This window comes from Saccopteryx bilineata, chromosome 2 (genome assembly GCF_036850765.1).
Source record: "Saccopteryx bilineata isolate mSacBil1 chromosome 2, mSacBil1_pri_phased_curated, whole genome shotgun sequence".
Classification (NCBI taxonomy): domain Eukaryota; kingdom Metazoa; phylum Chordata; class Mammalia; order Chiroptera; family Emballonuridae; genus Saccopteryx; species Saccopteryx bilineata.
The window spans coordinates 171769471-171791599 of record NC_089491.1 but is presented as its reverse complement, the minus strand read 5'-3'; the positions used below and the strand labels follow the sequence as shown (position 1 = coordinate 171791599).

General features: G+C 46.4%; 2 protein-coding genes across 6 annotated transcripts; one reads left to right on the top strand and one right to left on the bottom strand.

Annotated features, from left to right (window-relative positions):
* The first annotated feature begins 26 nt into the window (after positions 1–26).
* Positions 27–6244, top strand: HNRNPA1 (heterogeneous nuclear ribonucleoprotein A1). Of its 4 annotated transcripts, XR_010729167.1 has the most exons (12): positions 27–159; positions 709–825; positions 1102–1248; positions 1343–1553; positions 1632–1724; positions 1800–1892; positions 2028–2102; positions 2331–2489; positions 3001–3156; positions 3392–3457; positions 5876–5943; positions 6103–6244. XR_010729167.1 is itself a non-coding variant. In XM_066258515.1 (11 exons), exons 1-10 carry the CDS (start codon positions 145–147, stop codon positions 3445–3447), a joined length of 1122 nt encoding a protein of 373 aa, XP_066114612.1. In that variant the 5' UTR covers positions 27–144; the 3' UTR covers positions 3448–3457; positions 3693–4416. The 4 variants fall into 4 exon arrangements, 3 of the variants coding, with proteins under 3 accessions (XP_066114612.1, XP_066114613.1, XP_066114614.1); XM_066258515.1 differs by lacking the exons at positions 5876–5943; positions 6103–6244 and adding an exon at positions 3693–4416; XM_066258516.1 differs by lacking the exons at positions 1800–1892; positions 5876–5943; positions 6103–6244 and adding an exon at positions 3693–4416.
* A 4155-nt stretch (positions 6245–10399) lies between these two features.
* NFE2 (nuclear factor, erythroid 2) lies at positions 10400–21654 on the bottom strand. 2 transcript variants are annotated; one of them, XM_066254864.1, is made up of 3 exons: positions 21429–21654; positions 13646–13815; positions 10400–11606 (listed from the first exon to the last, which is right to left on the bottom strand). In XM_066254864.1, exons 2-3 carry the CDS (start codon positions 13757–13759, stop codon positions 10605–10607), a joined length of 1116 nt encoding a protein of 371 aa, XP_066110961.1. In that variant the 5' UTR covers positions 13760–13815; positions 21429–21654; the 3' UTR covers positions 10400–10604. The 2 variants fall into 2 exon arrangements, with proteins under 2 accessions (XP_066110961.1, XP_066110962.1); XM_066254865.1 differs by lacking the exon at positions 21429–21654 and adding an exon at positions 14059–14209.
* Positions 21655–22129: the final 475 nt, after the last annotated feature.

Here is a 22129-nt window from a genome sequence, read left to right as displayed (position 1 = left end):
GAGTCTACCAATACCGTAAGGGTGGAGGCGGGATAAAAAAGCGAGGCCGAAGGTAGGCTGGCAGATACGTTCGTTAGATCTCTCCTTTTTCCTGGTGGACGTCGCGGAGTGAGCATCGCTGAAGTCTATTCCCCTGCAGTCAGCATGTCTAAGTCAGAGGTGGGTAAGACCCTCTCTCCAAATTAATTTTCTTTCTCGCCCCTTCTCGAGTTCGGTGGGATGCAGTTTGGATTGGCTTCTTGCACTTCTCCGTTCGGCAGTCCTTCGGTGCGGCCAGGGCCTACCCCTCCCAAAGTTCAGGTCGCCATTTTGTCCTCGTCGTGGCCATGAGGCCGCCGTCCTGTAATCCTTATTTCTCTCGGCTGGCTCCTTCCCAGGAAAACTTTTAGGCACGTTAAGTCTTTTTTTTTTTTTTTTTTTTTTTTTAACCTTGTCTCTGGCGAGTTTCTTAAAAAAAAATAGCTTTATTATTCGGGATGGACTTCTCCCGCCCAGCCCTTTTGTTACGCGTGCGTCGGGAGCAGGGACGCATGCGCTCGCTGTTTCCCAGCCCCAGCTTACCATCTCGCGGTGGGGTGAAGCACGTGGCATGCCGCGACCCAAAGGGACAATAAATGCTACCCACGTTGCTGTTTACTTTTGCTTCTTTTCAAGTGATAGGTTTTGCGTTATAGACCCAGTTAACGTTTTTTCCCCTCCTACTCCTAGTCTCCCAAGGAGCCAGAACAGCTGCGGAAGCTCTTTATTGGTGGTTTGAGCTTTGAAACAACCGATGAGAGTCTGAGGAGCCATTTTGAGCAATGGGGAACGCTCACAGACTGTGTGGTAAGGCTTGGAGGAAATAAATGAGCGGTAGAACTAGCTGATACACTTGTCCTTGTTTTTGAATGCTTATGAAGATTGTTAACAGGATTGTAGTTTGAAATAACTTGACAAGAGGAAGATGTGGATTTAGAAGGCTCCCTCTTAATAAATTTCGGGTAGATGGTTGATGGGAAACGGGTTTTATGTAAAGGGCTAATACATCGTTTTCTATTTTATCCAAGAAAATGGCAGTAGTTTTTATGGTCTTACCATGTATTAAATGAATTGACATCTCAGGTGATGAGAGATCCAAATACCAAGCGCTCCAGAGGCTTTGGGTTTGTCACCTATGCCACTGTGGAGGAGGTGGATGCAGCCATGAATGCAAGGCCACACAAGGTGGATGGAAGAGTTGTGGAACCAAAGAGGGCTGTTTCGAGAGAAGTAAGCTATCGAGTGGATTACACATTTGGGGATTCATAACTTAATTTTGGTGTATATTTACTAATATAAATAACTTAATTTTTTTTCCTCTTAGGATTCTCAAAGACCTGGTGCCCACTTAACCGTGAAAAAGATCTTTGTCGGTGGTATTAAAGAAGACACTGAAGAACACCACCTGAGAGATTATTTTGAACAGTATGGAAAAATTGAAGTGATTGAAATTATGACTGACAGAGGCAGTGGCAAAAAGAGAGGCTTTGCTTTTGTAACCTTTGATGACCATGATTCTGTAGACAAGATTGTCAGTGAGTGTCAAATTAAGTGTTTGCTAAGGGTTCTGAAGTCTGGGTTGTGTTCTAAACCCTGAAATTGTGTTTTTTTAGTTCAGAAATACCATACTGTGAATGGCCACAACTGTGAAGTAAGGAAAGCTCTATCTAAGCAAGAGATGGCTAGTGCTTCATCCAGCCAAAGAGGTGCGTTTGGCGCTATAATTAAACCTTAAAGACCAATTTCAATCTGTATGGTTTAACATAACCTCTCTTGTTAAGGTCGAAGTGGTTCTGGAAACTTCGGAGGTGGTCGTGGAGGTGGTTTTGGTGGGAATGACAACTTTGGTCGTGGAGGAAATTTCAGTGGTCGAGGTGATTTTGGTTATACTTTTTGTTGTTACCAGTTAGTAAGGTTTAAGTTTAATTATCTATGTTTAAAGGTTATAACTCCTGCAGCTTATATATTTTACACACTTTTAGTCTGCTTTAAAAACTGCTTTTTTCCAGGTGGCTTTGGAGGCAGCCGTGGTGGAGGTGGATATGGTGGCAGTGGGGATGGCTATAATGGATTTGGTAACGATGGTAAGTTTTGTACTTTTTGTTTTGGTTTTTTGTTTTGTTTATAGAAATAGGTAAAAAGTTTTGGTGACTTACAGAATAGGTTGGTAGACTAAAACTAGTATATCTGGTGCATGACAAGCTAAACTCTGACCATAACAGCATGATGCAAGCAGGCTGTTACCCATTACACATAAAAGATTTTGATTGTTGAATACTTTTGTCTTATTGAGAAGAATTGTATTCTTGTAGGTGGTTATGGAGGAGGCGGCCCTGGTTACTCTGGAGGAAGCAGAGGCTATGGAAGTGGTGGACAGGGTTATGGAAACCAGGGCAGTGGCTATGGCGGGAGTGGCAGCTATGACAGCTATAACAACGGAGGAGGCGGAGGCGGCTTTGGCGGTGGTAGTGGTAGGTATCCAGTGATCCAGGTACTTGGTGCAGTAGCTAGATTAGTTTTGTAGAATATATGCCCGTGTGGGGATTAGATGCTCTTAAAGCATTATGTGGCACACTGCATGGTATGCTTTAATGGGCTTGCTATGCTACCTCCTAGCTTTAAGCTGGGCCGCCTCACTCCCAAATAGATGAATAAGTGGATAGTGGCATCTTCAACTAGAACTAGATTAGCTCTAGTAGGATTTAGTGTTTTCTTTGGGACCATAGGCACTTAGTTGATGTATCCAGCATAGGTTTGCAGTGCTCCCTGAAAGGGTAAGAGCCTACAAGGCTTAGATACAGTATGCGTTGTCGTGGTGAATTGGGTAAATTTTTTTTAATACTGGATTATTCAACTGAATGCCTTTGGGAGGAAGGCAGGCAGATCATGCAACTTGTTTTTTCCACTCTGAACACTGAATAGATTTCAGAGCTGTCATCTTTCCCAAGTAACAACAGATAAAAACCCTCTTTTCATTCCTAGGAAGCAATTTTGGAGGTGGCGGAAGCTACAATGATTTTGGCAATTACAACAATCAATCTTCAAATTTTGGACCCATGAAGGGAGGAAACTTTGGAGGCAGAAGCTCTGGTCCCTATGGTGGTGGAGGCCAGTACTTTGCCAAACCTCGAAACCAAGGTATAGAATGTGTAAATTCATGTAGTGTTAGAGGGCTAAGTGTATTTACAATTGGCACTAGTGATAAAACACTGACAGTTTAAAACCTTCAAAATAATTATGTGAATAGTAACCTGCGATAATTGAAAACGTTATCTGAGCTTAAACTCAGATTTGAGTTTTGTTGCCTCAAATTTAGAAGTGTCTATTGCCACTTCCAAAAGTTAAAGGAACAAACTTTAAACTTTATTCTTAGGTGGCTATGGTGGTTCCAGCAGCAGCAGTAGCTATGGCAGTGGCAGAAGGTTTTAATTACTGCCAGGTAAGTAACCAACCACCTTTTTGTATTTTGATTTAGTTTTTATAATTGATAATCAGCCCCGTAACCCTAATTTTGCTAAGCAGTGTAACAGTTAACATTGTAACTGCAGTAAAATTGTGAAAATTAAGTTAATGTGCAGACTAGCAAAATTTGTGGGAAACAAAGTTGCTGTTGGATTGTAGCCTTAAGTCTTAATATGTTTAGATTAACAACTTTATTCCATATTGTTCAACAGGAAACAAAGCTTAGCAGGAGAGGAGAGCCAGAGAAGTGACAGGGAAGCTACAGGTTACAACAGATTTGTGAACTCAGCCAAGCACAGTGGTGGCAGGGCCTAGCTGCTACAAAGAAGACATGTTTTAGACAATACTCATGTGAATGGGCAAAAAAACTCGAGGACTGTATTTGTGACTAATTGTATAACAGGTTATTTTAGTTTCTGTTCTGTGGAAAGTGTAAAGCATTCCAACAAGGGTTTTTAATGTAGTTTTTCTTTTTCTTTTTTTTTTTTCTTTTTTTTGCACCCATGCTGTTGATTGCTAAATGTAATAGTCTGATCATGACGCTGAATAAATGTGTCTTTTTTTAAATGTGCTGTGTAAAGTTAGTCTACTCTGAAGCCATCTTGGTAAATTACTCCAGTGTGAAGTTAGAATTCTTCAGGATGATGCCAGGTTCCATTTGAAATTTATTTGCAATCTGCTGGGCCACAGAAGCCATTGTCTTCAGAAACCTTGATGTAGTTGAATTGACAGTTACTGTGTTGTGACCTGGAGTTCACCATTAAAAGGGTCACCCAAGCAGAGTCACGGGTTTATTTGGTTATTAATGATTGTTGGCACATCCTATATGCAATATATCTAAATTGAATTATGGTACCGGATAAAATTATAGATGGGAATGAAGTTTGTGTATCATCCATTATGTGTAATCAATAAACGATTTAATATCCTCTTGAATGGAATGACAACTGTATGGATTTGGGACTGGCAAAGCTTTGGACTTTCCCTACCCACTACCCCTGAAAATGTTGAATGCTCTATCACAATTCAAGTTCAAAACTTTGCCAGAAAATAGAAACAGCTGCTGGCTAATGCCACCCCAAAAGTCCACGGATTAGAAGTGTTTGGGAGACATTTTTAAACACCAGCACCAGTAAGAATTTCTTAACCCTACACAAAAACAGGCTTACATTAAAGGAAAACTGCAGTTTACTTTTGTTCTGGTTGGGTGGGTCTGTATAGAAGTTCGTTGGTTTTTTTTTTTTTTAACCACACTAGTCTACTTGGAGATAAATATTATGGAGGTGTTGAGGACCCTTATTGCTTACAAACATGCTAACTGCAGTTTCCCTTTAAGCGTGGCACAAGATCACACATTATCCTAAAATGTTAATTGTATAGAAAATGATTTCTAAATCTTATAACAGTAACTTGATCTCCAGTCATTGTTGTTTGTACATAGATTCTTTTGAGCTCTCCCTGTGATGCCCTTAATTTCAGTGCCATTGTATCTACCTAGTAGCATAGAGATTTGTTTATCACTAGGACTGTATTTCATCCCATGGGTGTGTTACTTGGAAGTTTTGTGGAGGGGAGGGTGGGGGAGGTGGGTGGGAGGTGGAGGTGGTGGTGGGTGGGAAAGCATGGGTGGATGATACCGTTCCAGGGTTTGATATTGGCTGAGTTTGCAATGGCAGGTGGAACCGTAACTATTGAGGGAGTTTGCAGATACCTCAGGATTCCTGACAATGCCTTTAAAGATCCAGGAGAGATGTTCAGCTACTAGGAACTGCTAGCAAGTATAGCGCGAATGGCTCCGAGCTCAGACACTCTACAGCTGAGAGTAGACACTTGTGGTATGTGGAGTACAGATAAGCCAGGGGCAGGCCACGGCACCCTCCATGAAAACTAGGAGGGAGTGAAATTTCAGTGACCATCGCAAGAAAGGAGGCAGACAAGAGTTAAGGCACATCTGACTCTTAGGACTAGCAGTCAGAACCAGGAGGAAAGGTTTTATTGCTATGCTGGTAGGTAAGAACAGATTTTACTTCCATATAGTTACCTAAAATCCAGTTTTCTGTTATATTTTTCTCAATATATTGAGCCAAAACTAGTCCAGTTAAGCTGAATTTGGTTTTTCTGGAGATGGATTGTTTTAAATTGACACCCTTGTGACTACTTAAATGAAGGAAATGAGCACTTTAACTGCCTCTACTGTGAATAATAGTTTTGCCCTTTTTTATCCATTTCCTATCTTCCTTTGACCCATTTCCTTAAAACAATGGCTCAATGCATTAGAATCTGCCCCAAAATGATGGTGGGAGGGTGGGTGGGCCATTAGTGGTGGGTGGGGGTTTAGCCTGAGTTGGGGCTTGGTCTCAGAAAAGCTAGTTCTAAAGGGTGTTTGCTTTTCTAGGGAGGAGTCTACTACAGGATTAATCAACTGTTATAAAACACTCATCTCTCCAAGCTCATGGGTAAAAGGTAAGTATTAAGTAATGGACAGTAACTGTTTGGTATTGCCAAAGGAAAGAAAAAAGGTTTTGCCTCAAAACCAAAAAGACTTAATATTATTTGATAAAAATGGGCTAATAAAGTGACTGGAACACAAAGTGCTTCATACCCTTATTTTTGTTTTTACAGGAACATCCTTAGGGGACAACCTTTATCTGAGCCACTGTGTACTTCATTTTCACTGCCATGCAGTTTTCATGAGCTCTGCTGCAGCTTGAATCAATCATTCAGTTTTATGAATAGACTTTTTAAATAAAATGCTTTTAACTTGTTTCTGTTTCTTATTTTCCTTCTCTCACAACACTTAAGGTAAACTTGGTACTGTACATTTCAAGTTTAAGAAAGGGAAAAACAAGAGGACACCAGATGCCTGTTAAACCAGAAAACTTAAGGGACAATCCAAAGGAGCAGGGCCTGACAGCTTATATAAATATTTTAAACAGCCACTAGTTGGCACTCGGATTAAGAGGATTGGATTGTGGAAACTGATTATACAAAATTTATCCAATTTGGCACCATTTAGTGAAATCCGAGAAAGGTTCTCACTGTAGCAACAAGTCTTGACCCCGTTAGAAGTGAGCTATTAACTATTACTCCACTTGATATACCTTTTCTAGCTAACCTGACAATTGAGTTATAAAAGAACCACTATTCTCTGGAAGTTAGGCTTATCTGTTCATTTTTAGAAGAGCTTAGTGGATATGAACTTGGGTGAGCAAGGGTATGTTTCTGTTTCTGGCACAGATTCAAATGATTTCAGCATTCCCAATTGAATACTGCCACCACAGGCAAGGTGTGGAAGAGGGAAGTTTAAACGCTAAAGGTAATAAAAATTTAGGAACACTAATTTACCATTTTAGCAAATTATTAACCTTTAATATTCCTTACCATCAGGTCATTCAGCCTCAATTTTAACAGGAAAGAGGTGTGGGTAATGAGATATATGTGAGTCTAGGTCTTTTATCTTGCTAGTCGATCCATTTTTGATTTGGAAATTATTAGATGTGGTTCCTCTTAAACAATAGTGGTTTGATGAGATAGGGCAACTGGGGCTACCGAAGTTTGCTAAAAGCTGCTTTTTAATTTATAGGGGTGACATGAAGAACACTCCCATTACATTCCATGTACATTGATTTAGAAATAGGAAGGGTAGACTCGAAAGAATTGCCCTGTTCCAACTGGGTGCAAATGCTCACAATCCAGTCACTCTCCAAGGCCATGTTCTACCTACCCTGTTTTAGGCACATACTGAACAATACTGTATTTTATTAAATTTATTTTATTTTTAATTTACTCATTTTTTAGAGAGGAAGAGGAAAGAGAGAGAAGGGGGGAGGAGCAGGAAGCATCAACTCCCATATGTGCCTTGACCAGGCAAGCCCAGGGCTTCGAACCGGCGACCTCAGCATTTCCAGGTCGACACTTTATCCACTGCGCCACCATAGGTCAGGCCCGTATTTTATTAAATACGACACCGTTTGGTTCAGGATATGTATTTTTTTCTTATTCTCAAAACTCCAGGTGTGTTTTATGCTCACGTGCATCTTATGGAGCGAAAAAATATGGTATATGTTCTCCACTGCAGTGTATCTCCATAAGCACAGCATTGTACTGTTCGCTGTTTCTAGGTTTTAGAACTAAGGCTTATGATGTGCTCAGGAAATACTCATTGAGTAAATGTCTAAACTTGCATCTGAATTATATTTGTGAGCCTGATTAGAATGAAAAGTCTTGTCCCTAAAGTAGAATACTAAGTTTCTGAACAGATAACCCCAGGCCCTGCCCTTAATTTGAACCCAGATTTTCAATTTTTTGAGAATATGGGTGAGTCTTTTGGACTATATTCAGCTCTATCAGAAATAGAAAGTTTTTGCCCTGGCCGGTTGGCTCAGTGGTAGAGCGTCGGCCTGGCGTGTGGAAGTCCCAGGTTCGATTCCCGGCCAGGGCATACAGGAGAGGCGCCCATCTGCTTCTCCACCCCTCCCCCTCTCCTTCCTCTCTGCCTCTCTCTTCCCCTCCCGCAGGCGAAGCTCCATTGGAGCAAAAGATGGCCTGGGCACTGGGGATGGCTCCTTGGCCTCTGCCCCAGGCGCTAGAGTGGCTCTGGTTGCGACAGAGCAACGCCCCCTGGTGGGCGTGCCGGGTGGATCCTGGTCGGGCGCATGCGGGAGTGTGTCTGACTGCCTCCCTGTTTCCAGCTTCAGAAAAATACAAAAAAAAAAAAAAAAAAAAAAAAAAAAAAAAAAAAAAAGAAAGCTTTTAGTTACTGTATTTTTTGCTCCATAAGACGTATGGGTATTTTCTCCTCTTTTGGGGGAAAAAAGGTACATCTTATGGAGCAAAAAATACGGTACTTTCAATTCCCTAAGCCTGGTTTGAGAACATGTTTTTCGGAATATGTAGGTATGAAGATTCCACATCTTTGATCTCTTCCGCTTTTGTCTTACAATAGTGTCTATCAGAACCTGGAAGTAAGGTTTCCCTATGGAAAGGAGCTAGTAAAGTTAAGTAGAAGTATAAATGGAAACAAAATACCCCCACAAAGTTTGTGTAATTTGATGCCTGAGAAGATTGGAAACCACCCAACTCCAAAGACATGAAAGTGTGGTGTTAGAGAGGTATGATTGAACTTTGATGTGGCATCTGAAACTTCCTTTGTTTCAAGAAAGTTATATATGGCCTGACCTGTGGTGGCGCAGTGGATAAAGCGTCGACCTGGAATGCTGAGGTTGCTGGTTCAAAACCCTGGGCTTGCCTAGTCAAGGCACATATGGGAGTTGATGCTTCCTGCTCCTCCCCCTGTTCTCTCTATCACTTTTCCCTCTCTCTCTCTCTCTCTCTCTCTCTCTCTCTCTCTCTCTCTCCCCCCCCAATAAAAATGGATAAATAAAATCTTTAAAAAAAGTTATATGAAAATAAAAGTTATATGTATACATACTACTAATAAAAGGCCCTAGATCATCACAGATCTAGAAAAGGAGGTGGGGAGGACAAGAATTGGGTAGTGTCTGTCTAACCAGGGAGATAAAAAGTCACCAAAATGTATATTGTGCTCCACTATGGAGCAGCTTTTACCCAGACTTGGGTGTGAAGTTTTCTAAAACTGAGACATCCAATCAAATTCTCTCATTCCAACCTACAGTAGCTCATTCAACCTGAGAGCTCTGGTATATCAGGCCCCAGGCTGAGGGAGTCCTAAGGAAGTAGACAGGAGAGGGAGAATAGAAAAAAGGCCTGTGGGTGTTCTAGGCTTTTCTGTTTCTAAGATTGAGAAAAGAGAAGTCTAAATAAACCTCAGGGACTTGCACAGAGGGTCTAGCCAGCTTTGGCAGCAATCCTAGTTCTTTAAATGGGCCACCCGGAAGGGTGGGATTCCTGAGATCATTCATGGCCCCTGGCTCTAAAAAGAAAAATGAGGCTCTGGCGGGTTAGCTCAGCGGTAGAGCATCAGCCTGGTGTGTGGAAGTTCCAGGTTCGATTCCCCATCAGGGCACACAGGAGAGGCACCCATCTGCTTCTCCACTCTTCCCCCTCTCCTTCCTCTCTGTCTCTCTCTTCCCCTCCCGCAGCCAAGGCTCCACTGGAGCAAAGTTGGCCCGGGCGCTGAGGATGGCTCTATGGCCTCTGCCTCAGGCGCTAGAATGGCTCTGGTTGTGGCAGAGCGATGCCCCAGATGGGCAGAGCCTCACCCCCTAGTGGGCATGCCGGTGGATCCTGGTTGGGTACATGCGGGAGTCTGTCTTGCTGCCTTCCTGCTTCTCACTTCAGAAAAAAAAAAAAGAGAGAGAGAAAAGAAAACTGAAGCCTGGCCAGTGATGGCACAGTGGATAAAAGCTTCAACCTGGAACTTTGAGGTCATCAGTTTGAAACCCTGAGGTCACTGGCTCTGAGCATGGGTTCATCAGCACTGGGTTGCAGGCTTGAGCGGGGGATCATATGATCCCAAAGCTCCTCAGCTCGAAAGGTCTCTGGTATGAAAAGCCCAAGGTGGCTGGCTTGAGCAAGTGGCACTGGCTTGCCCCAGTCAAGACACAAACAAGAAGCAATGAACTCAATGTACAACTAAAAGTGAAAGCAGCCCTGGCCAGATAGGTCTTTGGTTGGAGCATCGACCCGAAGCACAAAGGCTGCTGGTTTGATTTCCGGTCAGGGCACATGCAGGAACGGATCAATGTTCTCTCTCTCTCTCTCTCTCTCTCTCTCTCTAAATAACAACAATAAATTAAAAAGAAAAAAGGATGAAGGTGGTAGATCTGCTTCAGACCAAATTGTGTACTACTCTTATACAGAGCTATAGGTGAAAAAAATGAGCTTGGCAAAATTCCCTCCCCACCATCACCAAAAAATGAGCTCTAAGGAGAGCTCAGCTTCATCACCCTCCCTGGAGAAAAAAGACACAGTGGAGTGTTATTTCTGTAGAGTGCTTTATATACCGAAGCTCAAACAAGAAATGGAGGTTGGAGACCTGGGAATCACACAGACTCTAGCATCCCCCTCACGTATTTGCTTCAAGGCAAGCCTCATTAAACACACCTTGGACCTAATAAATATCAGGTTTTTCATTCTTTTCTCTTCTGGGCCTTGAGCAATTAAGAAAATCTCCATTACCAGTCCTACCCCATCAGGCCAGCTCAGTCTGTGGCCTCCAACTTGGTGCCCCGGGGCACCAGGAATATGGTTCCATCAGCAGCCTGCTGTAACACATATTCTTCAGGGGAGTAGTTGTTGCCAGCTTCATCCCGCAGGTGCTGGAAAATGTCACGGTACAGCTCGGTCAGCTGTTGGCGCATTACCTCTAGGGTTCGGTCGGCCTCCCCTCGGGCTCTAAGAAGCCGTTCCCGCTCACTGCCTAGCCGCTCCAGTTCCTGCTCCAGCTGCACAATGGTCTCAAGCTTTCTCTTGCGACAGTTCTGGGCAGCTACCTTGTTCTTGCCCCGCCGCCGAATGTCCCGGACTAGTGCCAGTTGGCTTTCCGTCAGAGGGTACCGTGCCAACAACTCATTGAAGTCATCTACCGGCAAGTTGACAATCTTGTCCGTAGGGAAGGGGATCTTCATGGCCATGGCCCGACACTCATCCCGACTCCCAGCCTCACCCCGTGCAGCGGGCTTGGCCCGCACAGGGCCTGAAGAGGGCTCTAAGGCTAAGGGGGTCTCAGCAGGTGGCAAGGCATAGTTGGGATGGGCCAAGGAGCTGGGCATAAGTGAGTAGGGGTACTCTACCGGGTACATAGCTACATACTTGCTGCACTGCCGACCAGCCTCTGTCCCCTCCAGCTCAAGAGATTCAGCGTCACTATAGTTGAGGGATAATCCTGAGTCAGATTCTGGGTCTTCATGGGGCTTGGGTGGCCCCGCTGGCAGCCCAATATCCAGGAGGGCTAAGGGGTCTGGGAGGGGCTCATTGAGCAGGCCTGAGAGGGTAAGTGGCTTGGAGACTGGTATGACCATGTTGCCGTAAGAGTATGGGGGGTCCGAGATATGAGTTGAGGGCACTGGGAGCTCATAAGGTGGTAGAGGAAGAGGGAAGCCAGCATCCGGGAGGATTGAGCAGGGACAGTAAGTTGAGGGTGGTGGAGGCCCAGGATATGGGGTTGGGGGCTCAAACGATGGCTCACTTGGAGCATTTAGGCCCTGCAAGAAAAGACATAATAAGGAGGTTTGGAGACAGGCTGACGAAGAGAACCAGCTCTCTCTCAGGACCAAGCTGGGTCCTTCTGAAAGACCCAGTCAGATAATAACAAGGGAACAGAAAGGTGCTAAAACTCATTGAAAGCTTCTTGTAAAGTAGAAATGCAGCTATTCCAAAAAGAAAGCAGCTTAAACAGGAATGAAAGTCACTGAGGTCAGACTTCAGAAAGAACTAATATTATGCCTGGCCTATGGTAGTGCAGTGGATAGAGTGCTGACCTGGAATGCTGAGAGCACCTGTTCAAAACCTTGGGCTTGCCCAGTCAATGCACATATGACAAGCAATCCATGAACAGCTAAAGTGAAGCAACTTCTTCTTGTCATCTCTCCCCCCATAAAATCAAGAAATAAAATCTTTTCTTTTTTTAGGTGAAAGGAGGGGACATAGTGAGGCAGACTCCCACAGGTGCCCCAACTGGAATCCACCCGGCAACCCCATCTGGGGCTGATACTTGAGTATTGAGCTGTATCCTCAGTGCCTGGGGCCACGTTGGAACCAATCAAACCACTGGCTGCACAAGGAGAAGAGGGAGAGAAAGGGGAGAGGAAAAGGGAGACAAACATATGGTTGCTTCTCCTGTGTTCTCTGACTGGGAATCGAACCTGGAAAGTCCATACACCAGGCTGACACTATCCACTGAGCCACCAACCAGGGCTGAAATAAAATCTTTTTTTTTTCTTTTTTGTGACAGAGACAGAGAGGGACAGATAGGGACAGATAGACAGGAAGGGAGAGAGATGAAAAACATCAATTCTTTGTTGCAGCTCCTTAGTTGTTCATTGACTGATTTCTCATATGTGCCTTGACCAGCGAGCTACAGCAGACCAAGTGATCCCTTGCTCAAGCCAGTGACCTTGGACTCAAGCTGGTGAGCCTTGCTCAAACCAAATGAGCCCGCACTCAAGCCAGCGACCTTGGGGTTTTGAACCTGGGTCCTCCGCATCCCAGTCTGATGCCCCATCCACTGCGCCACCACCTGGTCAGGCTGAAATAAAATCTTAAAAAAAAAAAAAAAGAACAAAAAATTAACATTACAATAATTATGGAATCTCCTCCTCCTCAGCAGTTCTAACTGGATTGAAATGGCTCATGTTCCTCTATTTCTCTCAGGAAGAGAAGGAGTTGTTATCCAAGATGACCCCTGGGAACCTTTTCCTGCTGTAGTTATCTAGGGTCAAAGGGTCTAATTCAGATCCTGGCCATGCCTTAGCCGCCCAGCAGAGGGAGCTGCTGTGTGGACACCAGGGATTAAGGCAAATCCTGAGGACCCATGCGTGGTGGCCAAGGAGAGAAAGGGGACAGGCACAGAGCCAGGCCGGGGGCTGAGAGATACCTTGGGAAGCAAGCACAAGCTCTACCCTCCACTTGTCAGTCCCTCTGTCCTTGCCCAGGTGCAGAGAGGAGGAGAGAACATGCTAGAAACTGGGCCCCCAATCCACGTTGAGGAGCCACCCTGCTCTAGCCCAGCTGGGGACAAAGGCATCATTGTTAAGCCAACAGACACTCCTTTGTCTAACTAGCAGTAGGAGAGGACCCCGGCACAGACCGACCCCCCCCCCCTTCCTGAGGCCCCTGAACTCCTTGCTCAGCTACCTGGGGGAAAGGGGCCCAGCTGCTGAAGCAGGGGGAGAAGATGAACAGGATGGAAGGAGAGAGAGGTCAGAAGGGAAGAAGGTGAGAAAGGGAAGGTGGGGCAGGAGGTGGAGTAAAGAGACATGAGCAGAGTGGCTAGTGAGAGAGCTTACGGCCCCAATCAGCTCCTTCCTTCCCCACCACTCCTGTCCCCTGCTCTTCTACACCCCTTACCCTTCACGTTATGGTCTCACATCCAGCTCTCCCTCCTACTCCAGCCCTTTCTTTTCTAGTGCCTGGAACATTTCCAGCTGAGACTCCAAGCCTTCCTTTTCCCCACCCTTTGCCTTAGCTATAACTAGACTCCTGCTTCTCCACTCTCCCCTGCCCTGCCCCCGACTCCACTCACCTGCAGCTCAGTGATGGACATGATCTCTTGCCAAGTCAGTTCCATCTCACCCTGCTCTGGAGTGGACAGCTGTGTCACCTTGTTTCTGCTCTGCTGGGGAGGACACGGGGGCATCCTACTAGGCCAGGGCCTGGTCCAGGGTCCCCCAAAGCCCAACTAGCCCCAGCAACCTGTGTCAAAGAAGAAATGGGGGTTAGGGCTCTCCTGGTAGTGGTCAGCAATTTTGTCTTGTCTGCCTCCAATAGAGAGGATTCTTCCAATGTCACTTGAGAGAAGGGGAGACCTAATTCCCTCCCGCTCATGGTGGACTCACCAACCAACTCCTTAAGCTAGGAAGTCTTTCTCTGCAGTGTGATCTCCACCTCACCTGGTATGGCTGTTATCAGTTCCTTTGGAGCACATTAGGTCTTTACCTTTTTTTCAGACAAGATGCCATCTCTTTCCCCTACTTCCTCCTCCTCAAAACTATATCACTGGCTGGGGAAGAAGTCACGTCTTCTAGGTTTTTTCCCTCATTTTCTGGGGCAACATCAGGGATCACCCCTGCTTTCCTCCTCTGTTCTCCATTTTAGGGTCTCAGTCCTTTCTTCCCAAGATGAGAGTGAGTGCTTGGGGATCCCCAAGGACCGTGTTGTGGGAAGAGCCAAGCAGACAGTCCCTCCCCTTGTCTGAGATACAGCTCAGGCCTGCTGGCTGATAGCAGCCCTGCCCTTGCCTCCTATCCTGGCCCTGGACTCCCCTGCCTGGGCCAGATAAAAGGTTTATCAGCTGCAAGCAGCAGAGGAGGAATGGTCTCTGGAGTCACTGGACCTCTGCCCTGTGTCCCCACAGGGTCATCTTGGCCATACCCCAGTCCACAGCCAGGGATCTTTCCTCTTCTAAGGTAATATAACAACTGTAACAAAGACTTATTAAGTATTTGTTAAGAACTGTACTGGTGTTTTACGAGCATTTGTTTATGAGATTGATTTCCACAAAGATTCTATTAGGTACACTCAGAAATTGAGACCCAAGCTGATATACAGCAGAGTTAGGTCTGGAACTTCTACTGACTTGGTCTACTAGCCCATATCTTTTTCCAGGAACCTTCCCATCCTGCTCCTCTGTCTCCATACCGCAAGCTCTACATGGCAGTCAAAACCATTAATTTTTTTCTGTGGGATCTGCCTCTTTTCTCCTCTTCTTTAGAGCCTTAATACACCTTCCCCTCCAGCTCCTTTTCTTTTGATCTGGACTCTAGTGCAGGTCTGCCACAAAATAGCAGTGTGATGCTGGGAAAATCATTGCACTTCTCTGAGCCTCTGTTTCTCATTTGTAAAACTAGGGTTTTGGACAAGTTATACTTGGGGGTCCCTTTCTGCTCAGACGGCTTAACTTTCTCAGCAAACCCTCACCTCTGCCTTCATCTTCTCCCTGTCGGCCCTCTCCTCATCCTACCTCCATATTCCCTGACACCTCTCTTTCCCTGCATCTGTTCTCCCTACTTTTGACAAGAGATTCCAAGTAGATTTGGCAAGGACCTTCTGCTCTCTTAGGGCCAGGCGCTACACCCTACTCCTGCCATATAAGTACAAGCAGGCAGACCAGGGTTGGAGGAAACTTATAGAAGAACAGAGGATAGGACAGAATGACCTCAAATTGCATGACCTTAGATTACCACAAGGATGGTCTACCAGAGCTATTTGGTATGGAGTCTACCCTTTGACTTAAAACATAATTAGTAACTGCCTGACCAGTGGTGGTGCAGTAGATAAAGCACTGACCAGGGATGCTGAGGTCCTGGGTTCCAAACCCCAAGGTCACTGGCTTGAGTGCAGGCTCACTGGCTTGAGTGTGGACTTGCCAGTTTGAGCGTGGCGTTGCTGACTTGAGTGTGGGATCGTTGACATGATTCCAGGGTCACTAGCTTGAACTCAAAGGTCGCTGGCTTGAAGCCTAAGGCCACTAGCATAGGCCCTAAAGTCATTGACTTGAGCAAGGGGTCACTGGCTCAGCTTGAGCCCCCTGGTCAAGGCACATACAAGAAGCAACCAATGAACAACTGAAGTGAGGCAGCTATGAGTAATGCTTCTCACTCTCACTCTTCCCTCCCTCTCTCTCTCTTGCTCCCTTCCTGTCTTTCTCTCTAAAAAAACCCCAAAATAAACAAAAATAAAAACAAAAACAATTTATTTTTAGGATTTTTAAAAACATCATTTTAAAGATATTTTTTATTTTATTTTTAAATTTTATTTATTCATTTTAGAGAGGAGAGAGAGAGGGAGAGAGAGAGAGAGAGAGACAGAGAGAGAGAGAGAGAGAGAGAGAGAAGAGAGAAGAGAGAGACAGGGGGGAGGAGCTGGAAGCATCAACTCCCAAATGTGCCTTGACCAGGCAAGCCCAGGTTTTCGAACCGGCGACCTCAGCATTTCCAGGTCGACGCTTTATCCACTGCGTCACCACAGGTCAGGCCAAAAAATTTATCATTTTAGAGAGGAGAGAGAGAGAGAGAGAGAGAGAGAGAGAGAGAGAGAAGAAGAAGAAGAAGAAGAGGAGGAGGAACAGGAAGCATCAACTCCCATATGTGCCTTGACCAGGCAAGCCCATGGTTTCGAACCAGTGACCTCAGCGTTCCAGGTCAATGCTTTATCCACTGCACCACCACAGGTCAGGCAAAAAACAAAAATGTAATTTGTGAGAACTGCAAATTATCCTCTCGTTTTTGTTTTTTTTGTTTGTTTTTTTTGTATTTTTCTGAAGCTGGAAACGGGGAGAGACAGTCAGACAGACTCCCGCATGCGCCCGAACGGGATCCACCCAGCACGCCCACCAGGGGCGATGCTCTGCCCACCAGGGGGCCATGCTCTGCCCCTCCGGCGCGTCGCTCTGCCGCGACCAGAGCCACTCTAGCGCCTGGGGCAGAGGCCAAGGAGCCATGCCCAGCACCCGGGCCATCTTTACTCCAATGGAGCCTCGGCTGCGGGAGGGGAAGAGAGAGACAGAGAGGAAGGGGGGGGTGGAGAAGCAAATGAGCGCTTCTCCTATGTGCCCTGGCTGGGAATCGAACCCGGGTCCCCCGCACGCCAGGCCAAAGCTCTACCGCTGAGCCAACTGGCCAGGGCCAAATTATCCTTTTGAAAGAGGATCTCCCCGCCGGACTGGGCGATGGCCCAGTGGATAGAGCATCGGACTGGGATGTAGAGGACCCAGGTTCGAGACCCCAAGGTCACCAGCTTGAGTGTGGGCTCATCTGGTTTGAGCAAAAGCTCACCAGCTTGGACCCAAGGTCACTGCCTCGAGCAAGGGGTTACTCAGTCTGCTGTAGTCCCCCGGTCAAGGCACATATGAGAAAGCAATCAATGAACAGCTAAGGAACTGCAATGAAGAATTGATGCTTCACATTTCTCTCCCTTCCTGTCTGTTCCTCTCTCTGACTCTCTCTGTCACAAAATAAATAAATAAAATTAAAGATTTCTTAAAAAAAAAAAAGAAAAGAAAGAGGATCTCCCCTAGCCCCTACCTCCCACCCCCTTGTTCTATAGCCATCCCCAGAGCTGAAAGTTGGTGTACGCACAGGCCCTTGGCCAGTGGGCAGAGTGGGTGGGGTGTTTATGTCTGTCCAGGATGCCATTTCAACACCGGAACCCCAACCTCCCCCACCCAGGTTCTGGAGGAAATTGCCCAAAGGCAAAGTGAATGGAGAAGGGGGTTATGCAGCAGGGACAATGACTCTTGCCTCATAGTTCTTCACACATACACACATCTACCCATTCCCCTTCGCCCCTGCTTATATCTTCCCGGATCTGACTCTTAGGTGCAGTACAAAGATCTTGCCCTAGGAGGCAGGAGATAGGATCTCTGGCCTTCCAGATGCATGACCTTGGACAAATTGCTTCATATTCAGTCTCTTCCATTTCCTGGAAACAGGACTGAAGAACTTCCCTGCTGTGAGAGGAAGTAGGTTGTCTAGCTCAGGCAGTCATGAACTTTATTCTGCACCACATTCACCTGGGGTACTTGTAAAAACAGAATCCTGAACGCCACCCCAGACCTACTGAATTGAATTCGTAGGTGCAGCTACCCAACAATCAGCTTTTTAACAAGTGTTCTGATCACTCTAATGCCAGAGGCTCACTACACCTTGAGAAATATTAAATACTAGTCCAACCATATGGATTTACAGGGAAAAACCACAAAGCCAGAAAGGAGCCCAGCAAGTGATCTCTAGGCTTTTCCTAGCTTCAAATCCTTGATCCAGGCAACACTGGCTTCTGAGTGCCCCAGCATCTGAGACTAGATATCAGCCCCATCTCATGATGACCAGTAGCTCAATCTTCCCCTCAATTTAGGACAGGAAAACCAGAATCCAAAAGGAGAGCAGAGGGAGGCAAAAAGTTGGGGAAGAGGAGTTGAAAAGAACATCTGAATCAGTTCCAAACAGCTTTCTGATACAGTGGCAAGTTTGCACTAAGCCAAAGAGGAAGAATATGTTTTTTCCTAGAGACTCAGGGATATCTGGTAGTCTATATACCAAGCATAGGCTCCTCTGAGTCTTAGGAGACTACCCTCCTAAGGACCAGCCAGGGGGTTGGCAGCAAGTGATATAAATCAGGGAAGAGGGTATAGGCAGAATTGGATCAAAAAGAATGTCACTTAGGCCTGACCTGTGGTGGCGCAGTGGATAAACTGTCAACCTGGAAATGCTGAGGTTGCCGGTTCAAAACCCTGGGCTTGCCTGGTCAAGGCACATATGGGAGTTGATGCTTTCTGCCCCTTCCCCCTTCTCTCTCTCTCTTTCTCTCTCTCTCTCCCCTCTCTATAATGAATAAATAAAATCTTAAAAAAATAAATAAAAATAAAAAACCAATAAATGGACAAAAAGAATGTCACATAGAGTACAGAAACAAGAGAGATACTGGAAAAGTGGAGCAGGACTCCTAGTGTCCCTTTTCTCTTTTAAAAAAAAATTTATAACTTTTTATTTGCTTTGTTGTGTTTTTTTTTTACGGAGACCGAGAGATAGTCAGAGCGAAGGATAGTTAGGGACAGACAGACAGGAACAGAGAATGAGAAGTATCAATCATCAGTTTTTCGTTGCAACACCTCAGTTGTTCATTGATTGCTTTCTCATATGTGCCTTGACTGTGGGCCTTCAGCAGACCGAGTAACCCCTTGCTCGAGGCAGCGACCTTGGGTCCAAGCTGGTGAGCTTTGCTCAAACCAGATGAGCCTGTGCTCAAGCTGGCGATCTTGGGGTCTCAAACCTGGGTCCTCTGTATCCCAGTCCGATGCTCTATCCACTGTGCCACCGCCTGGTCAGGCAAAAATTTATAACTTTAAAAAAAATTTTATTGATTAATTTTAGTGAGATAGGAAAAAAGAGAGAAAGTGAGAAACATCGATCTGTTCCTGTACGTGCCCTTACTGGGGATCGAACCTGCAACCTTCATGTTTCAGGATGATACTCTAACCAACCAAACTATCCAGCCTGGGCTCCTTTTTTTTTTTTTTTTTTTTTTTTTTTTTTTTAGAGGAGAAAGAGAGAGAGAGAGAGAGAGAGAGAGAGAAGGGGAGAGGAGCAGGAAGCATCAACTCCCAAATGTGCCTTGACCAGGCAAGCCCAGGGTTTTGAACCGGCAACCTCAGCGTTTCCAGGTTGACGCTTTATCCACTGCGCCACCACAGGTCAGGCCTCAGTGCTCTAGGTCAATGGTCAATGCTTTATCCACTGTACCACCACAGGTCAGGTGGCCTAGGCTCTTTAAAAAAAATTTTTTTTAAAGATTTTATTTATTCATTATAGAGAGGAGAGAGAGAGAGAAGGGGGGGAGGAGCAGGAAGCATCAACTCCCATATGTGCCTTGACCAGGCAAGCCCAGGGTTTCGAACCGGCAACCTCAGCGTTTCCAGGTTGATGCTTTATCCACTGCGCCACCACAGGTCAGGCCTAAAATTATCTATTGATTGATTAATTTTACAGAGAAAGAGAGAGAGAGAGAGAGAGAGAGAGAGAGAGAGAGAGAGAGAGAGAAAGGCATCAATTCATTGTACCATTTAGTTGTGCACCCTTACTTCTCATATGTACCCTGACCAGAGCTTGAACCACCAACCTCGAGGGTGAGCTGGCACCCTCAGGATTGAACTCTGTGACCCTGGGATCAAGCTGGCAACCTTTGCATTTTGGGAGGACGCTGTATTTACTGACCCACTGGCCAGGGCTAGGGAAAAAAATTTTTTTCCCTTTCTTCTTTTTCCAAGTAAGAGGAGGGGAGATAGAAAGACAGACTCCCACATGCACCCCAACTAGGATCCACCCGGCAAACCCGTCTGGGGCTGATGCTCTGTCCATCTGGGGCCACTGGAAACCAAGCTATTTTTTAGTGCCTGAAGCAGAGGGTGGGGTGGGGGCTCCGTAGAGCCACCCTCAGTGCCGGGCGATGCACTCGAACCAATTGAGCCATGGCTGCTGGAGGGGAAGAGAGAGAGAGAGACAGAGAGAGAGAGAGAGAGAGAGAGGGAGAGAAAGAAGGGGAAGGGATGGGGTGGAGAAGCAGATGGTTGCTTCTCCTGTGTGCGCTGACTGCGAATTGAACCTGGGGTGTCCACATGCAGAGCTGATACTCTATCCACTGCGCCAGCCAGCCAGGGCAGGGCCAGTAAAATGTTATCACAATCCCTGAGTACATGGGGCTTTATGCTTAAGGATACAGGATGAGGACCATTTAGGGAGGGATGCTGGAGAGAGGAAGAAATTTGGCCTCAACTGTTGTCCCAGGGATCCTGTTCTGAGGCTTGTTGGACCACTCCACCATTCCCGGTGTCAACAGAAGCAGCGAAAGAATGAAGAGAAATCAGTGAAACTTGGGGTTTAAAGAGGCAGGTGAGCAGCCTATTTAGAAAGATTAGGAAGCATGTTCAAACAGGAAGAGGGACACTAAGGTGAGAGAAAAACAAAGGGAATGGAGAAAAAGGGGAGAGAGACAGAGTTGATCTGAGCGAGATTCAATCTCCTGGGGCATACATCACTGACACAGGTGTATGGAAAAAAGGGAGAGAGGGACAGTTTCTGCCACTCTGTCACTTGGTCCTTAGACTGCAAACTGTAGTCCTTTAGGGGGCAGTGACTAGAGTCCCAGCCCAGCCCCTCTTCTCTTCCACTGCTTCCCAGACCGGTCCCTTCCTGCTGCCAAGATTTCCAGTTGGAAGAAACTACACTGGGAATGGGATGCCTTCCTCTCCCTTCCAGTTCTAGCTGATCTCTACTGCCCAGAGAAGAGAGGAGGCTAAGGGAGGCAAGAACTAGCATCCTCTACTCCCACCACCCCATCTTGCTGCAACAACATTTCTCAGTGATCCAGGCATCCAGTGTCTCCAATTCCTCAAGCCTCCACCAAACCTTCCCAGCCGGCTGGACAGAGCAGCATGATGGAATGAATGGAGAGGAGAAAGGGTGAGACTATATACCTGAGAATCTACTATAATCTTCCCCAGGGCAGCCAGCCTGCTGAAGGGTTACTCAGGGTCGTTCTCCAGCCCCCTCAGGGGTGCTTCAGGGGACCACTGTCTGGTTCCCATCCACAGACTTTCCCCTCAAGAATCCTAGAACACTCTAGAAGCCATCTAGTTCTTCTTCCAGAGGAGTTCCCAAAGATGTCAAATTCTTAAACCAGAAGCAGTCTGGGAAGGTCTGAGTTCTCTTAAGAATATGCCAAAAGTTGGGTATTTTCTCCCTCTGCCTCCTTGACCTTCCCAACCTGTCCCTGGGTCCCACTGGAATCGCCCTGCCAGCCCGCCCCTCAGGCACCTGTGGCACGGTCCAAGCAGGATGCAGAGAGAGACGAGGCTCCGGTGCTGTCCCTGGGGAAGCTGCGCCTGGGCTGACACTTCCTGGGTGAGGATCCCTGCTACCTCTGAGAATCTGGTCGGTCTGGACCCCGCCCCCTGGCCATTGCTGAGTGCTGAGTGTGGAGGCTCTCAGACTGAATATGGAGAGCTCTGGGGTGGTGCACCAGCCTCCTCTCTGAAGACCTCGACCTGAGTTCTCTGTCCTTCCTCCAAACCTCCCCTTTCCCCCCTGGCCCTCCTCTCCTCCTGCCCCTTCTGGCCAAGAGAGGAAACTTGAGCCTAGTGTGGTTTCTGCCCACACCCCACCCCCACTCCGATCCCAGCCAGCAGGGGCACACATGGCTCCGAGTCTCTCCCAACCCTCCTTTTGAGCCCAGGAGTTCAGCCAGGTCTGTGTTTCTCCCAGACAGATGATGAATTCCAAGCTGATGGTCCACTCCAAAGTGACCTCTAAACTTTATACAAGTTGTAAGCCCCTTCCCTCTGCTCTCTTGATTCTCTTAGGGACAGGGAAACTGAGCCATCACAAGGTGGAAGGCAGCTGAAGAAAAGGACCAGGTCTCTAATGTTTCAGCTACTTAGGCTGGTGGGCATTTAGGGCACTGCTTTTATTTGAGGAAAGCCTGGTTCTGGGAAAGGAGTAGGGGAGCTATTTTGGGA

What these genes read in the sequence shown, in the direction of transcription:
- HNRNPA1 (XM_066258515.1), top strand. An exon ending in TTCTGTAGACAAGATTGTCA is followed by an intron (nt 1,554 to 1,631) that starts GTGAGTGTCAAA and finishes GTGTTTTTTTAG; the next exon opens with TTCAGAAATACCATACTGTG. An exon ending in TAATGGATTTGGTAACGATG is followed by an intron (nt 2,103 to 2,330) that starts GTAAGTTTTGTA and finishes GTATTCTTGTAG; the next exon opens with GTGGTTATGGAGGAGGCGGC.
- NFE2 (XM_066254864.1), bottom strand. Translation starts at nt 13,759, where the DNA reads ATGCCCCCGTGTCCTCCCCAGCAGAGCAGAAACAAGGTGACACAGCTG. An exon ending in TGTCCATCACTGAGCTGCAG is followed by an intron (nt 11,607 to 13,645) that starts GTGAGTGGAGTC and finishes CTTTTCTTGCAG; the next exon opens with GGCCTAAATGCTCCAAGTGA.